We start from the raw sequence: 18,640 nt of genomic DNA, 5'->3' as shown, positions 1-18,640 counted from the left end.
AGAGGGTCTACCTGTAACGTAACAGTGAGTTTTATCGACGTTTACAGCTTTTACCGCCCTCAACACTTGTGTCGACACATCCGCCCTAAAAGAGTTAAACGGCACGCATTCCATAAAAACTGAAGGTTTCTAAAACGTTTGACTGGCAGTTCATAAAGGTGGTTGTTTTCTGTAAATCGTTACTCGCACCGAGTGGGACTGGAAGAGACCGCAGCCCACCGTGACCCAGTAAAAGAATAGCTGAATCTTAGGGGAGGCCACAGCCTGTCACGACTCAGCAATGGCAACAGGGGATTATGGGAAATAAATGCCATTTTTTATTTAAAGAAGACACAGAAGATGACATAAACAGCAGACAAGTAAACCAACTGCCTAGTTCAGCCTTCAACATGGCAGGTCCAGCCCTTAGTTAATGGAGGATGTTCTAGAGAGTGAAACACCACCAGGAGTCTACAGTCAGCTTAATAACACGTGGAGTGCTCGGTCTCGGGTAAAGGACAACACGCAGAAAATGAACTTTTAAATAATATTAGAGGACACACACACACACACACAGAGAGAAGAGCAGCAAGGCGAGTGAAGCCCAGATGATACACGCCATTTACATGTTTGGAAAGATCAGCTACAGGCCGATGTTGCTCCTCCATTTTTTTTTTTTGCCTCCCTCCTTCCTACCCTCAGAGATAATCGAACGTCTCCATTGACGCTAGTCGGCCTGCTCAACATCTGGGGCCGCTGCCTGGTTTAGATGATGTCTGAACTCCTGCCTGGCCTGACGGTTGGACTCGAGCAGCTCCTTCAGCTTTGCGCTCAGGCTGTCATTGCGCTCCTCCAGGTCGTCGAGGCAGGAGTTGATTTGGTCCAGCATGGCGTTGATTGCCGCAAACTCTGAGGAAGAGAATTAAAATAGAAAAAAAAAAAAAATTATAAAAGTTGAGCAAGAAAAGTCAGTGAAATAGCAAGACGTATGACATCTTCAAAGATTCGAACACGGGAAAAGCAGTATCCACCATCTTGGACATCTTATTATCATACAGCGTTGAATGTCGGTGGATTTGACCCAGAACAGAAACAGATCTCTGCAAAGCGGTCTAAAATAATTCCAAATATAAAACACAACATGGCTGATCTCACAAGCATCAAGCTGCGGACCCCCAGAGCTCCACTCCACTGAAGAGTTTGTTGCTTTATATTATTACCGCACGCTTCTTTTAACTTCACCTGTTTGTTGTCTGGTACAAATCTTGTAATCGATATTTAACCCACTTCCTATTGTCCAAATGACTTGAAATTTTGCACACTTATTTACTTCCGATGACAAGACAGGAATCAGTTTCACTAATTGATCAATTAATCCATGGTTATTAAGAAATGAAATTTTCATATGAGGAATAGTTCAAGATTTCACCAATAGATGGCGCTAGTAACGGAAAGAAATATTAAAGAGCGAGAGAGAGAGAGAGAGAGAGGTCAGGAGCAGCACTGATGCCGTGGAGTGGTGGCTCTGAGGCTTGGGATCTGCACTGGCAATCGGAAGGTTGCCGGTTCGAATGCCAAAAGGGACTCTGCAATTGCTAAGCGCTTGAGTAGTGAGAAAAGCGCTATATAAATACAAAGAATTATTATTATTAAACAGTGCGTTGCAGCACCCACCACACGACAAACCAACTCAGGATCCAGATTAGGACCCCAGTGCAGCCATGCAACGGGTGACACCTCAGCACCACACCAGTTCAGATGGAGTAGAACAGAGTTTTTGGTTTTTATTGTGGCTGGAGTGCCAATTCTGCCACCAACTCCCAAGTTTTTCCCTGATGGTTGGAGGGCCCACATGCAGATTAACATCATACCCAGGATGGAGCAATCGCAGGTTAAGGGCCTCACTCAAGAGCCCAACAGAGCAGAGACTCTTTTGGCATTTTATGGGATTCGAACCTGCAACCTTCTGATTGCCAGTGCAGATCACTAGCATCACAGCCACCACTCTGCTCACATATTAAAGGAAGTGTTAAAATATTGATTCCAAAATGATACTAAAACGAACCCAAGACTAAAAAGCTGAAAATTATATATATATATATAATATATATATATATAAAAAACAAAAACACGGTTCTATTAAGTGTACTAAAACATAAAAAATAAGTCTCTCATACATCACTCATAAAATAAAAGTTTTAAAACTTTTAAAAAGCACCCATGCTTTTATTTTATGAGTGATGTATGAGAGACTTATTTTTTATGTTTTAGTACACTTAATAAAACCATGGTTTTTAAAAACTATTGTATATATATATATATATATATTCTACATCAGTGCTTACACTTTGGTTAAGAGTAGCGCTGGGGGAGCGAAACCAGGTGACAAAAAACCTGCCATCCATCCAACTGGCTGTCCACTGGAGCTCCTGACTCGTGGAGCTGTGGAGGTCTGCAGTTGGACCATCTCATTCACCCCACTCAAGGCAGGATTAGTAGAGAGTCGGCGTGCACAGGTCTCTCTCTATTAACCATTATTCTCCATTCTTTTTCTTCTTCTTTGTCAACTGCTCTGCTCTGTCAGGTGTCACAGGGCTCATGAGTGAAGTCCAGCCACAAATTCTGCATTGGACTGAGATCTGGACTCGGATTTGGCCACTTCAGGACATTCACGCTGCTGTGCTGAAGCCATTCCTTAGTAGTTCTGGCTTGATGCTTCTGCACGTTGTCTTCTCTCAGGTTTGCAGGCTTCTTGCAGCTTTTTCTCCAGGATTTCCTCACAATTTTGCTGCACTGATTTTATCCTCAGAAGCCTTCCAGGGCCTGCCGCAGATAATCATTCCCACAGACTAATGCTACCAGCACCATGCTTCATGGTGGGGATGGTGCGTTTTTAATAACACACAGTGTAAGCTCCATTTTGGTCTTATCATACAGCTGAATCTTCTTCGAGGGGACTTCAGAGTCTGCATTGTGCCTTCTGGTGAACTCTAGCCAGGCTATGATGTGTGCCTAGATAAAGTGGCAGGCAGCCATGAAAGGCACAATAGAGAACACTTCAGAGACAGAGAGACACATTTAGAGATAGATAGATAGATATGAAAGGCACTATATGATTGATTGATAAATAGATAGATAGATAGATAGATAGATAGTGAAAGACACTATATAATAGATAGAGATGAAAGGCACTATATAATAGATACTTTATTAATCCCAAGGGGAGATTCCCATACTCCAGCAGCAGCATACTGATAAAGAACAATATTAAATTAAAGAGTGATAACAATGAAGGTATAACAGACAATAACTTTGTATAATGTTAACGTTTACCCCCCCAGGTGGAATTGAAGAGTCGCATAGTGTGGGGTCTCCTCAGTCTCTCAGTGGAGCAGGATGGTGACAGCACTGAAGCTGCTCCTCTGTCTGGAGATGATCCTGTTCAGATGATGCAGTGGATTCTCCATGATTGACCGGAGTCTGCTCAGCGCCCGTTGCTCTGCCACGGATGTCAAACTGTTCAGCTCCGTGTCTACAATAGAGCCTGCCTTCCTCTCCAGTTTGTCCAGGCGTGAGGCGTCCTTCTTCTTTATGCTGCCTCCCCAGCACACCACCGTGTAGAAGATGGCGCTCACCACAACCGTCTGATAGAACATCTGCAGCATCTTATTACAGATGTTGAAAGACGCTATACAACATCAGAGATGTAATATCTACATAAATGACACTCTGTACTAGAAAGACTCATGATTAGGTGTGGCTGTTGGCCAAGGAAAAAGAAGCCATGAAAATTTCTAAATCTGAAAGAGAAAGTTGGTTAAAATGATCCAATACCATTAATAAATGGTATCGTCAGCAAAGTCAAGATCAGTGAATCTTTCTTCACCAACAGATGCAATTTTGAATTTTGATGCAATGCTGAATTGGTGGAATGTATAGCACCCACCTGGATGATGCCACGGCGGCCATTCTTGTACCATCAGTATGCTCACCACACATTAGCTATTAGGCGGTGAAGGGGTGAGAGAGGTAAGAGTTACTAGAAAGACTCATGATTAGGTGTGGCTGCTGGCCAAGGAAAAAGCCGCCATGAAAATTTCTAAATCTGAAAGAGAAAGTTGGTTAAAATGATCCAATACCATTAATAAATGGTTATTAATTATGAAAGTGACTGAAAGGGAAATCTGCAGCATCAGAGTATGATACCCTGACAGATAGACAGTGCATTACAGTGTACAACACATAGATATGAAAGGTATTATGGTATGCCTTTGGATTGCATACACTGGAAGGTACAATGTGTTAAATTATTAGAATGATGGATGTCAAAAGTACTACAGTATATAACATTCGACAGATAAAAACAAAGGTACTATGATAACATGGGCAGCACGGTGGCGCAGTGGGTAGTGCTGCTGCCTCGCAGTTGGAGACCCAGGTTCGCTTCCTGGGTCCTCCCTCTGTGGAGTTTGCATGTGCTCCCCGTGTCTGCGTGGGTTTCCTCCCACAGTCCAAAGACATGCAGGTTAGGTGGACTGGCGATTTTAAATTGTCCCTAGTGTGTGACCTGCGGTGGGCTGGCACCCTGCCCAGGGATTTGTTCCTGCCTTGCGCCCTGTGTTGGCTGGGATTGGCTCCAGCACACCCCTGTGACCCTGTATTAGGATAATAGCAGGTTGGATGATACTGACTGACTGACTGACTATGGAACACTGGAGAAATGGCCTATGCCTTATAAGTACTATGTACTAGACAAGACACAAAAGCCACTATATAATATTAGATCAGTAATAAGAAAGGTACTATGTAACAAAACACGTGTCTGGTAGTATATATTATTAATATATATATATGAAATAATAATAATAATAATAATAAATTGCATTTATACTGTGTCTTTCCAATCTACCCAAAGTGTTTCAAAGGAGAAGCCAATTCAACCACCAAGTCAAGTCGGGGAGCATGCATTGGCACAGTTTGTTGCTGCACCCACCACGCAACTAAACAGCTGCAGATCGTGTTTGGCATTAGGTAGACAGTCCCACCCTTCAGAAATGACCCTTTGTCTGCCACAGCCAAGTATTACATGGGTGACCCCTTGGCCCCAACAATGAGGGTCCAGTTAGCTGGATCACCCTCGGGTAATCGCGCCACATGGCCGTAGTGCCGTAACTGGCACTCCCTCACAATACACAAAGTCACACCAGTGGTACCCAAGGATTCTCTGAAGAGACACACAATGAAGGAGTCCAGTCTTCATCTCAGGTCACTGGAAAGCGTCCATGTTTCACAAACAGGAAGCACCAGGACTCTGAAGACTTGGACCTTTGTTCTTTTGCAGATATCAGGAACGCCACACACCCCTTTAAAGTGACTTCATGACCCCCCCAATCTGTCTACTGACATCATAAGAAGTGTCACCAGAGACGTATGTCACCGCCGAGGTAAGTAAACCCCTCAACGAGGTCGACACTCTCTCTGCAGACAGACACATTGCTGTGCCCACAAAGTCATTGAAGGCCTGGCTCTTTGGTTTTTATCAGGACACTCGCAGGTCCAGACACTCAGACTCCTCACTCAGTGTCTCGAGAGCCCCGATCAGAACCTCCATTAACTCCATGAAGATTACAGCATCGTCAGCAAAGTCAAGATCAGTGAATCTTTCTTCACCAACAGATGCAATTTTGAATTTTGATGCAATGCTGAATTGGTGGAATGTATAGCACCCACCTGGATGATGCCACGGCGGCCATTCTTGTACCATCAGTATGCTCACCACACATTAGCTATTAGGCGGTGAAGGGGTGAGAGAGGTAAGAGTTAGCCAACAAGGGACAGGAGACAATTAGGGGGGCCAGAACGACGGAGACCACTGTGGGCAATTTAGGCAGGATATCAGGGTACACCCTTCCCTTTTTGAAGGATGCCCTTCTGGACCTCAGAGATGGTCAGGACCTCGGTTTTTACATCTCATTTGTAGGACGGTGCCATTTTTACATGAGGCATTGAAGGGTAAGCTCTCCCTGCTGGCCGAACCAAAACCCTTTCCAGCAGCAACTCAAGATATTCCTAGATGGTCTCCTGTCCGGGTACTGACCAGGCCCAAACATCCTTAGCTTCAGATAGATTACCTGCGCTGAAGTGCAAGTGGTATGGCTACTGCATTATGTACTAGACAGACATAAAGGGCAAGTATAACTTTAGATAGCCATGAAGGGCACTTTATAAGAATGGCACCATCTCTCTCTCTCTATATAAAATCCAACGTCTGTCTGTATGTCTGTATGTCTGTCTGCTTTTCACAAGAGAACTACTTAACGGATTTAGATCGGGTTTTTTTGTTTTGAGAATTTTCTTGAACATTTCGGTTGATTTTCTGACTTCTCTCATCGTGTTAAGAATCAGAGTTCGCTTCCAGGAGGGATATATTCGAGCTAATCGGAGACAGAGGCTGCAAGCCGAGGGGAGATGGAAGAGTGACGTCAGGTGTGGGGAGGTGGGTGGTTTTTCTCCTCACTGTCCTGTTTCACTTCTACGCGGGCGAAGCCACTGGAGGGGCAGCTATTAACAGATAAAAAGACATGAAAGGTACTCTATAACAGAAATGAGTGGTGCTTCAGATTCTGAAAGGTACACTATAGTGGAGAGATAGGAGACTGGAGCTATGGAATGCACTACATAATAGTCAGTCAAATGCTAAACATGAAAGGCATGAGAAGATTGAACTTTACTAATCCCGTCTTCTTCTTCTTTCGGCTGCTCCTATTAGGGGTCGCCACAGCGGATCATCTTTTTCCATATCTTCCTGTCCTCGTCATCTTGCTCTGTCACACCCATCACCTTCATGTCCTCTCTCATTTCATCCATAAACCTTCTCTTAGGGCCTTCCTCTATCCGTAGTACCCTTCTGTCAGTATACCCCTCATCTCTCCTCAGTACATGTCCACACCAACGTAATCTCGCCTCTCAGACTTTGTCTCCCAACTGTCCAACCTGAGCCGACTCTCTAATGTCCTCGTTTCATCCTCGTCACCCCCAATGCAAATCTTAGCATCTTTAACTCTGACACCTGCTTTCTGGTCAGTGCCACCGTCTCCAGTCCTAACACAGCTGGTCTCACTACCGTCCTGTAGACCGTCCCTTTCACTCTTGCTGATACCCGTCTGTCACAAATCACTCCTGACGCTCTTCTCCACCCGTTCCACCCTGCCTGCACTCTCTTTTTCACTTCTCTTCCACAATCCCCATTACTAAGTACTGTTGATCCCAAGTATTAAAACTTCGCCAACTCTACTCCCTGCATCCTCACCACTCCACTGTCCTCCCTCTCTCATTCACACACATGTATTCTGTCTTGGTGGTACTGCTAACCTTCATTCCTCTTCTCTCTACAGCATATCTCCACAACTTGCTCCCTACTATTGTTACAGATCACAATGTCATCAGCAAACATCACAGCCCACGGGGACTCCTGTCTGTCTAATCTTGTCTGTCAGCCTGTCCATCACCATTGCAAATAAGAAAGGTCACAGAGCCGATCCCTGATGTTATCTCACCTCCGTCACTTCTACCGCAGACCTCACTATGGTCATGCTTCCCTCGTACATATCCTGTACAACTCTTACATACTTCTGTGCCACTCCCGACTTCCTCATATAATACCACAGCTCCTCTCGAGGCACCCTGTCATGCTTTCTAGAGGTCTACAAAGACACAATGCAACTCCTCCTGACCTTCTCCATCAACAACTTCAGAGCAAACGTCTCATCTGTGGTGCTCTTTCTTGGCATGAAACCATACTGCTGCTCACTAATCATCACCTCACTTCTTAACCGAGCTTCCACTACGCTTTCCCATAACTTCATGCTGTGGCTCATCAATTTTATCCCCCTGTAGTTACTACAGTCCTGCACATCCCCCTTATTCTTAAATATCGGCACCAGTCCACTTCTTCTTCTCCACTCCTCAGGCACCCTCTCACTTTCCAAGATTCCATTAAACAATCTGCTTAAAAACTCCACTGCCGTCTCTCCTAAACACCTCCAAGCTTCCACAGGTATGTCATCTGGACCAACGGCCTTTCCACTTTTACTAATCCCAAAAGGGAAATTTCCTTCCTTCGTAAAAACCACAAAACATCGCAAAATATTAAGAAACAAAGTGTAAACGATTCCAAAAGTGCAAGACCAAGAACTGAAGATGTGAACTTCAGGTTAACAGTCAACTGTAAATGTTTCCCCATCTGAGTGTGGATTTGCCAGCCATAGGATGGCAGGACACTCTGCTCTGTCCCGAGTCCTTTCTTGCCATGTGCTTTGTTTATGTGATTAGCTCCAAGACCCCAAGGCCCTCAGCTGAATGAATGGCTGGCTGGCTGGATCTTCTGCCCAAATATTCCAAATGTTCACTTGTAAGGTGATCTTGTGGTTAGGCTTTCTGCCTTCATCATTCGTCTTGCTATCACATTTGTTGTTCATCCTATCATATAAACATAAATAGCGTGGCCTTGTGGAGAAGTTGAATCAAGTGGCTTTAATGTCCTACCATCCAGAGAGCGTAATGCAGCATACAGTGACGTGAAATAACATTCTCCAGGACTGTGGGGTAACATATACAGACACACTGGACAAGTGCAAGGCTTGTAAAGAACTACACTGGAAAAAAAAGACAAATAAATGATTAACGGGCAAAGGAATAAATACTATTACTTTGAAATTGGTGGCAACAAATACCAATTAATAATTAACTGTTTCAGGGCTGAATATTTTATTCCAAAAAATGGTTTTCTGAAAAGCACAAAAAGCAACGGCTTAACACATAAATCAACATAAAACATCTGTTGCTGCAAGCTGCGCCCGCCAGTTTGCCATCTCTTGTGGCTTGAGCAGCTGCCGGGCTGTCTTCATGTGGCAATGGGCGGGGGTACAGCAGTGGCCGTCATGGTCACAGTGCAATGCCATCTGGTAAACACATCTTATCATCATAAGTGGAAGTCATCCTATGTGAACATTGCTGTAGTCGCATCAGCTACACAAGCGTGTCCAGCACCACGATCAGCGGATGCCAGTACTTCACTTTTGTTTTCAATCTCGATCTCCAGATCACTTGCATCAAAATCAGAAACCATCAAGTCAGATTCCAATTCAGCGATAATATGCAAAACAATCATCCATGCAGTATTTTGCTTTGGGATTTTGCTTCCATCTCTCATTAGGTGTCGATGCCATCTGTGCCATTGTTTGCTCTTTGCTACACACACGAGTGCAGGGAATCTCGGACAGACCAACAAAGCAAACTTTCCTTCTAGCAAAGAGAGAGTTGTAACTAACATGTAACGGTGGGTTCGGTCACCATTTACAGTTGATTATCGCCCTCAACCTCTCCTGCTAACAAAAGTCGACGTCTGCCCTGAAAGAGTTAATAAAAAAACAGTAGTACCAAGTGTGACAAATGTTATGCATATAAGTAAACTACTGGGCACAGATCTGAGGGCAAGGGGGGTAACGCGGAGTTCAGAGTCCGGAAGCTGTTGCAGAACTGGTTCAGATGCTACCGTGCCTACAGTCAGGTGGTAATGGTCCTATACAATGCTATAGGCCAGGGGTGCTCACACTTTTTTGGCTTGCAAGCTACTTTTAAAATGACCAGGTTGAAATGATCTACCTACATTAAAAATGTATATACTGCTCAAAAAAATTAAAGGAAGACTTTTTAATCAGAGTATAGCATAAAGTCAATGAAACTTATGGGATATTAATCTGGTCAGTTAAGTAGCAGAGGGAGTTGTTAATCAGTTTCAGCTGCTGTGGTGTTAATGAAATTAACAACAGATGCACTAGAGGGGCAACAATGAGATGACCCCCAAAACAGGAATGGTTTAACAGGTGGAGGCCACTGACATTTTTCCCTCCTCATCTTTTCTGACTGTTTCTTCACTAGTTTTGCATTTGGCTACAGTCAGTGTCACTACTGGTAGCATGAGGCGATACCTGGACCCTACAGAGGTTGCACAGGTAGTCCAACTTCTCCAGGATGGCACATCAATACGTGTCATTGCCAGAAGGTTTGCTGTGTCTCCCTGCACAGTCTCAAGGGCATGGAGGAGATTCTAGGAGACAAGCAGTTACTCTAGGAGAGCTGGAGAGGGCCATAGAAGGTCCATAACCCATCAGCAGGACCAGTAGGAACAGGATGAGCACTGCCAGAGCCCTACAAAATGACCTCCAGCAGGCCACTGGTGTGAATGTCTCTGACCAAACAACCAGAAAGACTTCATGAGGGTGACCCAAGGGCCCCATGTCCTCTAATGGGCCCTGAGCTCACTGCCCAGCAGCATGCAGCTCGATTGGCATTCGCCATAGAATACCAGAATTGGCAGATGCACCACTGGTGCCCTGTGCTTTTTACAGATGAGAGCAGGTTCACCCTGAGCACGTGACAGAAGTGAAAGGGTCTGGAGAAGCCATGGAGAACATTATGCTGCCTATAACATCATTCAGCATGAGCAGTTTGGTGGTGGGTTAATGATTGTCTGGGGAGGCATATCCATGGAGGGTCACACAGACCGCTACAGGCTTGACAAAGGCACCTTGGCTGCCATTAGGTATCAGGATGAAATCCTTGGACCCATTGTCAGACCCTATGCTGGTACAGTGGCTCCTGGTGCACGACAATTCCTGGCCTCATGTGGTGAGAGTATGCAGGCAGTTCCTGGAGGATGAAGGAATTGATACCATTGACTGGCCACCACACTTTCCTGACCTAAATCCAATAGAACACCTCCTGGACATTATGTTTTGGTCCATCCAATGCCACCAGGTTGCACCTCAGACTGTCCAGGAGCTCAGTGATGCCCTGGTCCAGATCTGGGAGGAGATCCCCCACAACACCATCTGTCATGTCATTAGAAGCATGCACCGATATTGTCAGGCATGTATACGAGAACACAGGGGCCATAAAAAGTGCTGCGTACAATTTGGAGTTGCTGCAATTCAATTTTGGCAAAATGGACTAGCCTGCCACATCATTTTTTCACTCTGATTTTTGGGGCGTCTTTGAATTCAGGGCTCTGTAGGTTGATCATTTTCATTTCCATCAAACGATGTGGCATCCTTTCGTTCCTAACACATTACCCAGTCTATATCAGTATAGATATCCATAGATATATATATATACACACACACACACACTACCAAGTAATTCCTAAATAATTCAATGGGCAGGCTATTTCATATCAGTCCAATACGCTGCTTGTTAAAACGGATGACTCCTGCTCTTATGTGCAGTTAGTGCTGCGTGGGTATTATGAACTATCGTATCTGTTCAAGTTCTATTTAAATTTTAAATATAAGTAATTTTTATTTGGTCGACAGAAATATGTTTAGTAGGAATGTAAGTTAAATTTAGTCATCATTGCATGAATTTTTCCTCACCATAGAAATTTAAAGACTAAATTCAACTTCCATTCCTACCAAAGATATTTCTGGCGACTAAATAGAACCTACTTATATCCAAATTCGAGTTATTGAGCTGTCGCCTGCCTGCCTGCCTGAATAAGTCACCCTCGCTTCGCTCTTACTTTTTTACCATTCATTTAATCATGACTAGTCACGGAAAAATTATAACATGGAAGGAGGATTACACTGAGTATGGCTTTACCAATTATTGATGGCGAATAAAGTATCCATTATTCATAAACCTTCAATTGGTAATCTGTTTTTCTGCGTTAACCTCATATTTTTTCGTACTTCTCAAACCAAGGGGATGCGAGGGTAAAATGAATCGGGAAGCACTGATATACAGTGGTGTGAAAAACTATTTGCCCCCTTCCTGATTTCTTATTCTTTTGCATCTTTGTCACACAAAATGTTTCTGATCATCAAACACATTTAACCATTAGTCAAATATAACACAAGTAAACACAAAATGCAGTTTTTAAATGATGGTTTTATTATTTAGGGAGAAAAAATCCAAACCTACATGGCCCTGTGTGAAAAAGTAATTGCCCCTTGTTAAAAATCACCTAACTGTGGTGTATCACACCTGAGTTCAATTTCCGTAGCCACCCCAGGCCTGATTACTGCCACACCTGTTTCAATCAAGAAATCACTTAAATAGGAGCTGCCTGACACAGAGAAGTAGACCAAAAGCACCTCAAAAGCTAGACATCATGCCAAGATCCAAAGAAATTCAGGAACAAATGAGAACAGAAGTAATTGAGATCTATCAGTCTGGTAAAGGTTATAAAGCCATTTCTAAAGCTTTGGGACTCCAGCGAACCACAGTGAGAGCCATTATCCACAAATGGCAAAAACATGGAACAGTGGTGAACCTTCCCAGGAGTGGCCGGCCGACCAAAATTACCCCAAGAGCGCAGAGACGACTCATCCGAGAGGTCACAAAAGACCCCAGGACAACGTCTAAAGAACTGCAGGCCTCACTTGCCTCAATTAAGGTCAGTGTTCACAACTCCACCATAAGAAAGAGACTGGGCAAAAACGGCCTGCATGGCAGATTTCCAAGACGCAAACCACTGTTAAGCAAAAAGAACATTAGGGCTCGTCTCAATTTTGCTAAGAAACATCTCAATGATTGCCAAGACTTTTGGGAAAATACCTTGTGGACTGATGAGACAAAAGTTGAACTTTTGGATGGCAAATGTCCCGTTACATCTGGCGTAAAAGGAACACAGCATTTCAGAAAAGAACATCATACCAACAGTAAAATATGGTGGTGCTAGTGTGATGGTCTGGGGTTGTTTTGCTGCTTCAGGACCTTGAAGGCTTGCTTTGATAGATGGAACCATGAATTCTACTGTCTACCAAAAAATCCTGAAGGAGAATGTCCGGCCATCTGTTCGTCAACTCAAGCTGAAGCGATCTTGGGTGCCGCAACAGGACAATGACCCAAAACACACCAGCAAATCCACCTCTGAATGGCTGAAGAAAAAAAAATGAAGACTTTGGAGTGGCCTAGTCAAAGTCCTGACCTGAATCCAATTGAGATGCTATGGCATGACCTTAAAAAGGCGGTTCATGCTAGAAAACCCTCAAATAAAGCTGAATTACAACAATTCTGCAAAGATGAGTGGGCCAAAATTCCTCCAGAGCTGTAAAGACTCATTGCAAGTTATCGCAAACGCTTGATTGCAGTTATTGCTGCTAAGGGTGACCCAACCAGTTATTAGGTTCAGGGGGCAATTACTTTTTCACACAGGGACATGTAGGTTTGGATTTTTTTCTCCCTAAATAATAAAAACCATCATTTAAAAACTGCATTTTGTGTTTACTTGTGTTATATTTGACTAATGGTTAAATGTGTTTGATGATCAGAAACATTTTGTGTGACAAACATGCAAAAGAATAAGAAATCAGGAAGGGGGCAAATAGTTTTTCACACCACTGTATATATATATTGAACATATTGAAATAGTTTTATTGTCAAATAATGCAAACAGTACGCGGCACATGTTTCGCCCTAATTCTGGGCTCATCAGGCAGTACACACTCACTGCACCCCCTCTCGGGAATCGAACCTCGGAAGTCAGCGCCAGGGTGTGTGGTTTGTTTATTTGACAGTATGTAGATCGGGGTGTGTGTGTATATATATATATATATATAACTTTTGAGAATGCAATGTTGTGTCAAATCAATGGCAACCTTTTGTAGGGTCTGTCCCTGAGACTTATTAATTGTCATGGTGAAGCAGAGCCTTACTGGAAATTTGAGACATTTGAACTGAAATGGGAGATCAGAGGGTATAACGGTGATGCCAGGAATACATTCAGAGTGTGGCGCTCTGCTGTTTTTTTGTGTAGCTGCCTTCACACAGCATCTCCGCTGCTTTATAAATGAACGCCATACAAGGCTGTCGTTTCTCCTTGCTTTGCGGTTCTGTACTGTTTTATTGTTCGTTTATTACGATTCTTATAGTTATTGTGTAGCTATTCGAGACTTACTTTACTGTTCAGGTACCCATTTCCTTTATTTAATCCGCGGCTTGTACGTTATTTTTTGCTCGTTTATTACGATTATATAGATATTTATTGATTCCCTTCTTTAGCTGACTGCCTGCTCATATAAGACGCTCCGCTGGTTTTTTGTGTAGCTGCCTTCACACAGCCTCTCTGCTCTTTTATAAATGAACGCCATATAAAGCCATCACCTTGTCAATTATGTAATGCGTTTTTTGAACAGGTTTGATGCATGGAAGTGATCACTCGTACTGCGTTCAGTAAGTTCACGTGAGCTGCTCTCTTGTGTCATGTTGCGATGTCCACAGCTTAATTTAATGTTAAGTAAAACTTAAAAGTTTCTGACTGCACTCCGGTTGTAATATGACGAAGCTGTGCGAGCTCACTCTTGAGAATGCAACATATAGTTGTCCAGGAGAAAGGCAATCTTGCCTGAAATAAATGGCTTCGTTGTGTAGGGTCTGTGCCTGAGACTTATTACTTGTCATCGCGCAGCAGAGCCTTACTTGAAATTGGAGGCATCTGAATTGAAATGGGAGGTCAGAGGGTATAAAGGTGACGCGAGGAATACATTGAGTGTGGAGAAACTCTAGAGACAGCGTGTGTATTAACTTGTGGAGTTTTCTGTGAGTATTTGGTGGCAGTGTGACGAAGTTGCTTCGGAAGACGGCGTTAGCCGCGGAGCTCAGCTCAGAGCGAAATGAGGTGAATGGGAGGGGAGAGGATGACGTGACTCCCCCACCCGCGTTAACTGTCAATCCCCCACAAACACAGTCTCTCGGAATTTGCATAAGCACAGCCTTTGACCAGCAAGTTTAACTTAGTTACAAAGTGATCAAAACTCTCGTTTATATCCTGCGTCCTCTCATTAAACTTGTATCCCGCATTACCCGAGGGCATGACAAACACCAGCGGCAGCCTGTCTATGAACTTAATTTAAACTTTAGGTTTACACCGTGCTTTGTTTCCGAGGTAGCTGCACTCATGAATATGGTTGTAAATGTCACTCGCTCACTTCTTATTGTTTCGCTGCCTTCTCAATTATATAATGCATGTTTTCTTCAGCGCTTTTTGGAGCTCTTCCTGGTTTTCTACGTACTGCGTTGACAGCCAGTTCATGTGATTACGTGGGAGGTGTGATGATGTCACATGAAACTCCGCCCCCCCCCACGGCCATCGAGCTCAACTCCATTACAGTATATGGAGAAAAATAGCTTCCAGTTATGACCATTACGTGTAGAATTTCGAAATGAAACCTGCTCAACTTTTGTAAGGAAGCTGTAAGGAATGAGCCTGCCAAATTTCAGCCTTCTACCTACACGGGAAGTTAAGAGAATTAGTGATGAGTCAGTGAGTGAGTGAGTGAGTGAGGGCTTTGCCTTTTATTAGGATAGATATAGATATATTATATACACACTGAGTATACTTTATACATAAAATGTATGTTGTCGTACCTTACATAACTGAAAAATCTTTATGGCACAATAACAATTCAATATATTTACGGTCACTACAGTATTTGGATTTAATAATCTTCATGTGGGAAAAGGCTGACTTGCATTAATAATTAGACCCGAATAATTCAGTCAAGGAGGTGGCACATTTCCTCATGTTTGGGTCCTTTTCGTCTGTGAATTCTAAAACTGTCCAAGAGCCCCAGACGTCAGCTGAATGTCATCCTGTAGTGTCAAAATCTCATCCTCCACTGTAGAGGAGTTTTAGGTGAAAGTGTTGCAATTTTTGACGCGGGTGAATCGCCCTGAACGTCTTCCCTAAATGGATGGCACTTAAATGTAGCGATTGGCTCAAGTAAAGCAGAGTCTTGAACCCGTCTGTCAAAGTCTGCTCTGTGTAGCGGATGATGTCAAGTTGCGCACACGCCTTCCATTGCGTCTCCAGCTCTGACGCGTGGTTTTCGATGTTCTCCAAATCAAGGCGCTGCAGCTTTCGTTTGAAAGCATTAACTGAGCTAATCATATTGACTGGTTTTCTCTTTCCCTTGCAGCTGTAAATTAAGCTCATTCAACGTGTTGGTCAGATTGGAAAAAATGCCAATTCTAGCGGCCATTGATTGTTATTAAGTTGCTTGTATTCTGCATGTTTAATGACAAGGAGAAACTCCTTTTTCTCAGGCCAGTGGTCTTGAAATCTAAGCAGGAATTTCTCCCTAGCCATCTGTCTCAACGAAGGCCTCTTTTATCATCTCGCCATCTTGGATGGACTTCTTATGCTTAATGATCGAGTGACTCACCCGGAACGATGCTTCAATGTGTCTGCCTTTTGAATTCAGCCGAACGAAAAATGACGGCTGTCCGTTTAACTGCGATTTTAGATCCCTCTCTTTTCTCTTTCTCAGATCGCTTCTTGGAAGGAAGTCAGTCTCGTAGTTTTTATGAACAGTTCGAAAGTGACTTTCCACATTTTCCTTCTTTGGAATAGCAATGATAGATTGTATGATCTGTCATGATCTGTCAAACGCACTTCGACTGTGACATTGTGAGAAAAAAATCCTCTTCCAATTCCACATCCAGCCCATACCCTCCCTAAACAATTTTTTTTTTAAATCCCTTTTTTAGTCGATATAAATTGGAAGGCTAACTAGATCACAGCCGGAGTTTCGCAGTAGCTCGTGTGTTTGATCGTGCGGGCGGGATAACCAGTGTGTCAGAAGGAAAGAGATCTCAGACTGGCCGTCCTGTATTTCAATCAAGTGGCAAATGCCATAGGGAGGATATATGATAGACTAACGTTTAATTTTATTTTATTTTTTTTTTTGAATGCAATGTGATCTACCTGCACTACCTTTGCGATCGACGCACTGGACACCCCTGCTATAGGCTGTGCGGATGCTCCACTTTAGAAAGATGATGTCTTCAATGAAGGGCTGAGGGTTCCCAGTGATCTTTTCTGCTGTGTGTACTATCCCTTGTAGGACCTTATGTTCAGGGACACCAAGACGGTGATGTAGCCGTTTCAAGTGCTCTCAATGGGGTCTCTTGTAGAATGTGGTGAGCATCTTGAGCTACAGAAGCAAGTGGAAACATTGCTGTGCCTTCTTGGCAATGGAGGTGGTGTCAATTGACCAACTAAAGGTCCGCTGGCAGATGCAGATCGATGAATCTGATGCCCTTTACCATTTCCACTGCTGTGCTCTCGATGTGCACTGGTGTGTGGATAGCATGGGTCTCCGTGAAGTCAACAATCACCTCTTTTGTCTTGTTCACATTAAGAGACAAATTAAGAGAATTCACTGGATTTGAAGTCTATAAACAAGTCAAAGTGGCACATGGTGTGACCCTCCGCTGGCCCATTTGGGTTCAAACCACTATTGTTTTTCTTAATGACACTTTGGACCCTAAAGCACACAGAAGAAAGTCTGAATCCCCCGCACCAACCACCCACCTTGGTGTGATCCTGATTGCTCGCTTTAATGAACTGCATTACAACTGTTAAGGATCTAGAGATGTTTCACCAATGTGGGAAGGTCACATACTACCAGTCACTAGTATTGCTACACCACTAGTAAGTTTTCATGTATTTGATAGAAATTGATGCCTCCTTAAATCACGATACCATTAGAACAACTGAAAAATACAAAGATATTACTAGTCTTGTTAAAGCTATTACCGCTTGATCAATCAGATTATTAATTTACTACCCAGATATGGCTGCAAATCACCGTTTTCAGCAGCCATTCCTTCAGTGTCCGAATAGCCAAATCCCTTAGATTACCTTTAATTAGTCCTGTCTAAATGCTACTTGGACATTAGGAAAACCTTTGGAAATTTCATTAACACCATTGGCACCTGTTAGTCCGTTTACTTTGGTCGCAAAGTACTGGCATTCATAAACTTCAGTTCTGGGTTCAAAAACAGCCTTCTCAAAAAATATTGCAATTTTTTTTTTTTTGCAGACTGAATGTTATTCCATATTTTTGACTGTATTTTAAATCAATTTAACAATTTAGTAAAAACATCAACATTTCTGGCGGTGTGCAGACTTTTGACTGGTAGTGTACATTTGACTCTCCTGACCGGTTCTGTCTCTCTGTGTGTCCTTGATCGTGTCACTTTATCTGCCAGTTCGAACCGCTGTCAAGCAGAAACTACTATACAACATTTGTATAGGACATTGAAAGCTTATTAGATATGGAAAGGAGCTACATAAATAAAACGTGACGATCCAGGACGTGAGGTGTCAAAGTTTAACACAAGGTTAACGTTTCAAATCCATACGTGACCTCATCGAGTCTCTTCTTTCACTGGTCAGGATCTAACCGATCAAATACGAAAAACAACCCCCATCATGTAACTGATCTGAGTGTCACTTTAGATAAAAATGAAAAACTTAGAATAATTATCAAACGTGTAAGCAGTGCAACAGTCTGTACCTTCTTCGTTGAATTCGTCGTCTCCGTCCACTTCGAGCGAGACGCTGGGATCTCCATTCGGCCCAGACATACTGGTTCCAGTCTATCGTGACAGTTTATTCGGTCAAAGAAATAAAGGTGTTCATTCACAAAAATGAAAAAGGCTGCACGCTTAAACAACTGAGCCGTTCTGCAAACTGTCCGATAATACGAGACTCTCAGTTGAACAGCAGCATTCCCGATACCCTGCTCTGTCTCTGCAGCTGCCGGTCACACAACATCAACACACAGCGAATCAGCTGATGAAGCCCTGACGCGCA

The 18,640-nt window shown here is 43.3% G+C and overlaps 1 protein-coding gene across 1 annotated transcript; it reads right to left on the bottom strand.

The window, feature by feature from the left end:
- Positions 1 to 294: 294 nt before the first annotated feature.
- On the bottom strand, positions 295 to 18,622 carry bbln (bublin coiled coil protein). The gene is made up of 2 exons (XM_039762663.1): positions 18,342 to 18,622; positions 295 to 888 (listed from the first exon to the last, which is right to left on the bottom strand). Exons 1-2 carry the CDS (start codon positions 18,409 to 18,411, stop codon positions 707 to 709), a joined length of 252 nt encoding a protein of 83 aa, XP_039618597.1. The 5' UTR covers positions 18,412 to 18,622; the 3' UTR covers positions 295 to 706.
- Positions 18,623 to 18,640: the final 18 nt, after the last annotated feature.

The sequence above is a fragment of the Polypterus senegalus genome, chromosome 9 (genome assembly GCF_016835505.1).
Source record: "Polypterus senegalus isolate Bchr_013 chromosome 9, ASM1683550v1, whole genome shotgun sequence".
Lineage (NCBI taxonomy): Eukaryota > Metazoa > Chordata > Cladistia > Polypteriformes > Polypteridae > Polypterus > Polypterus senegalus.
Note: the sequence above shows the minus strand (reverse complement) of the source record. Positions and strands in the feature narration are given on the sequence as shown.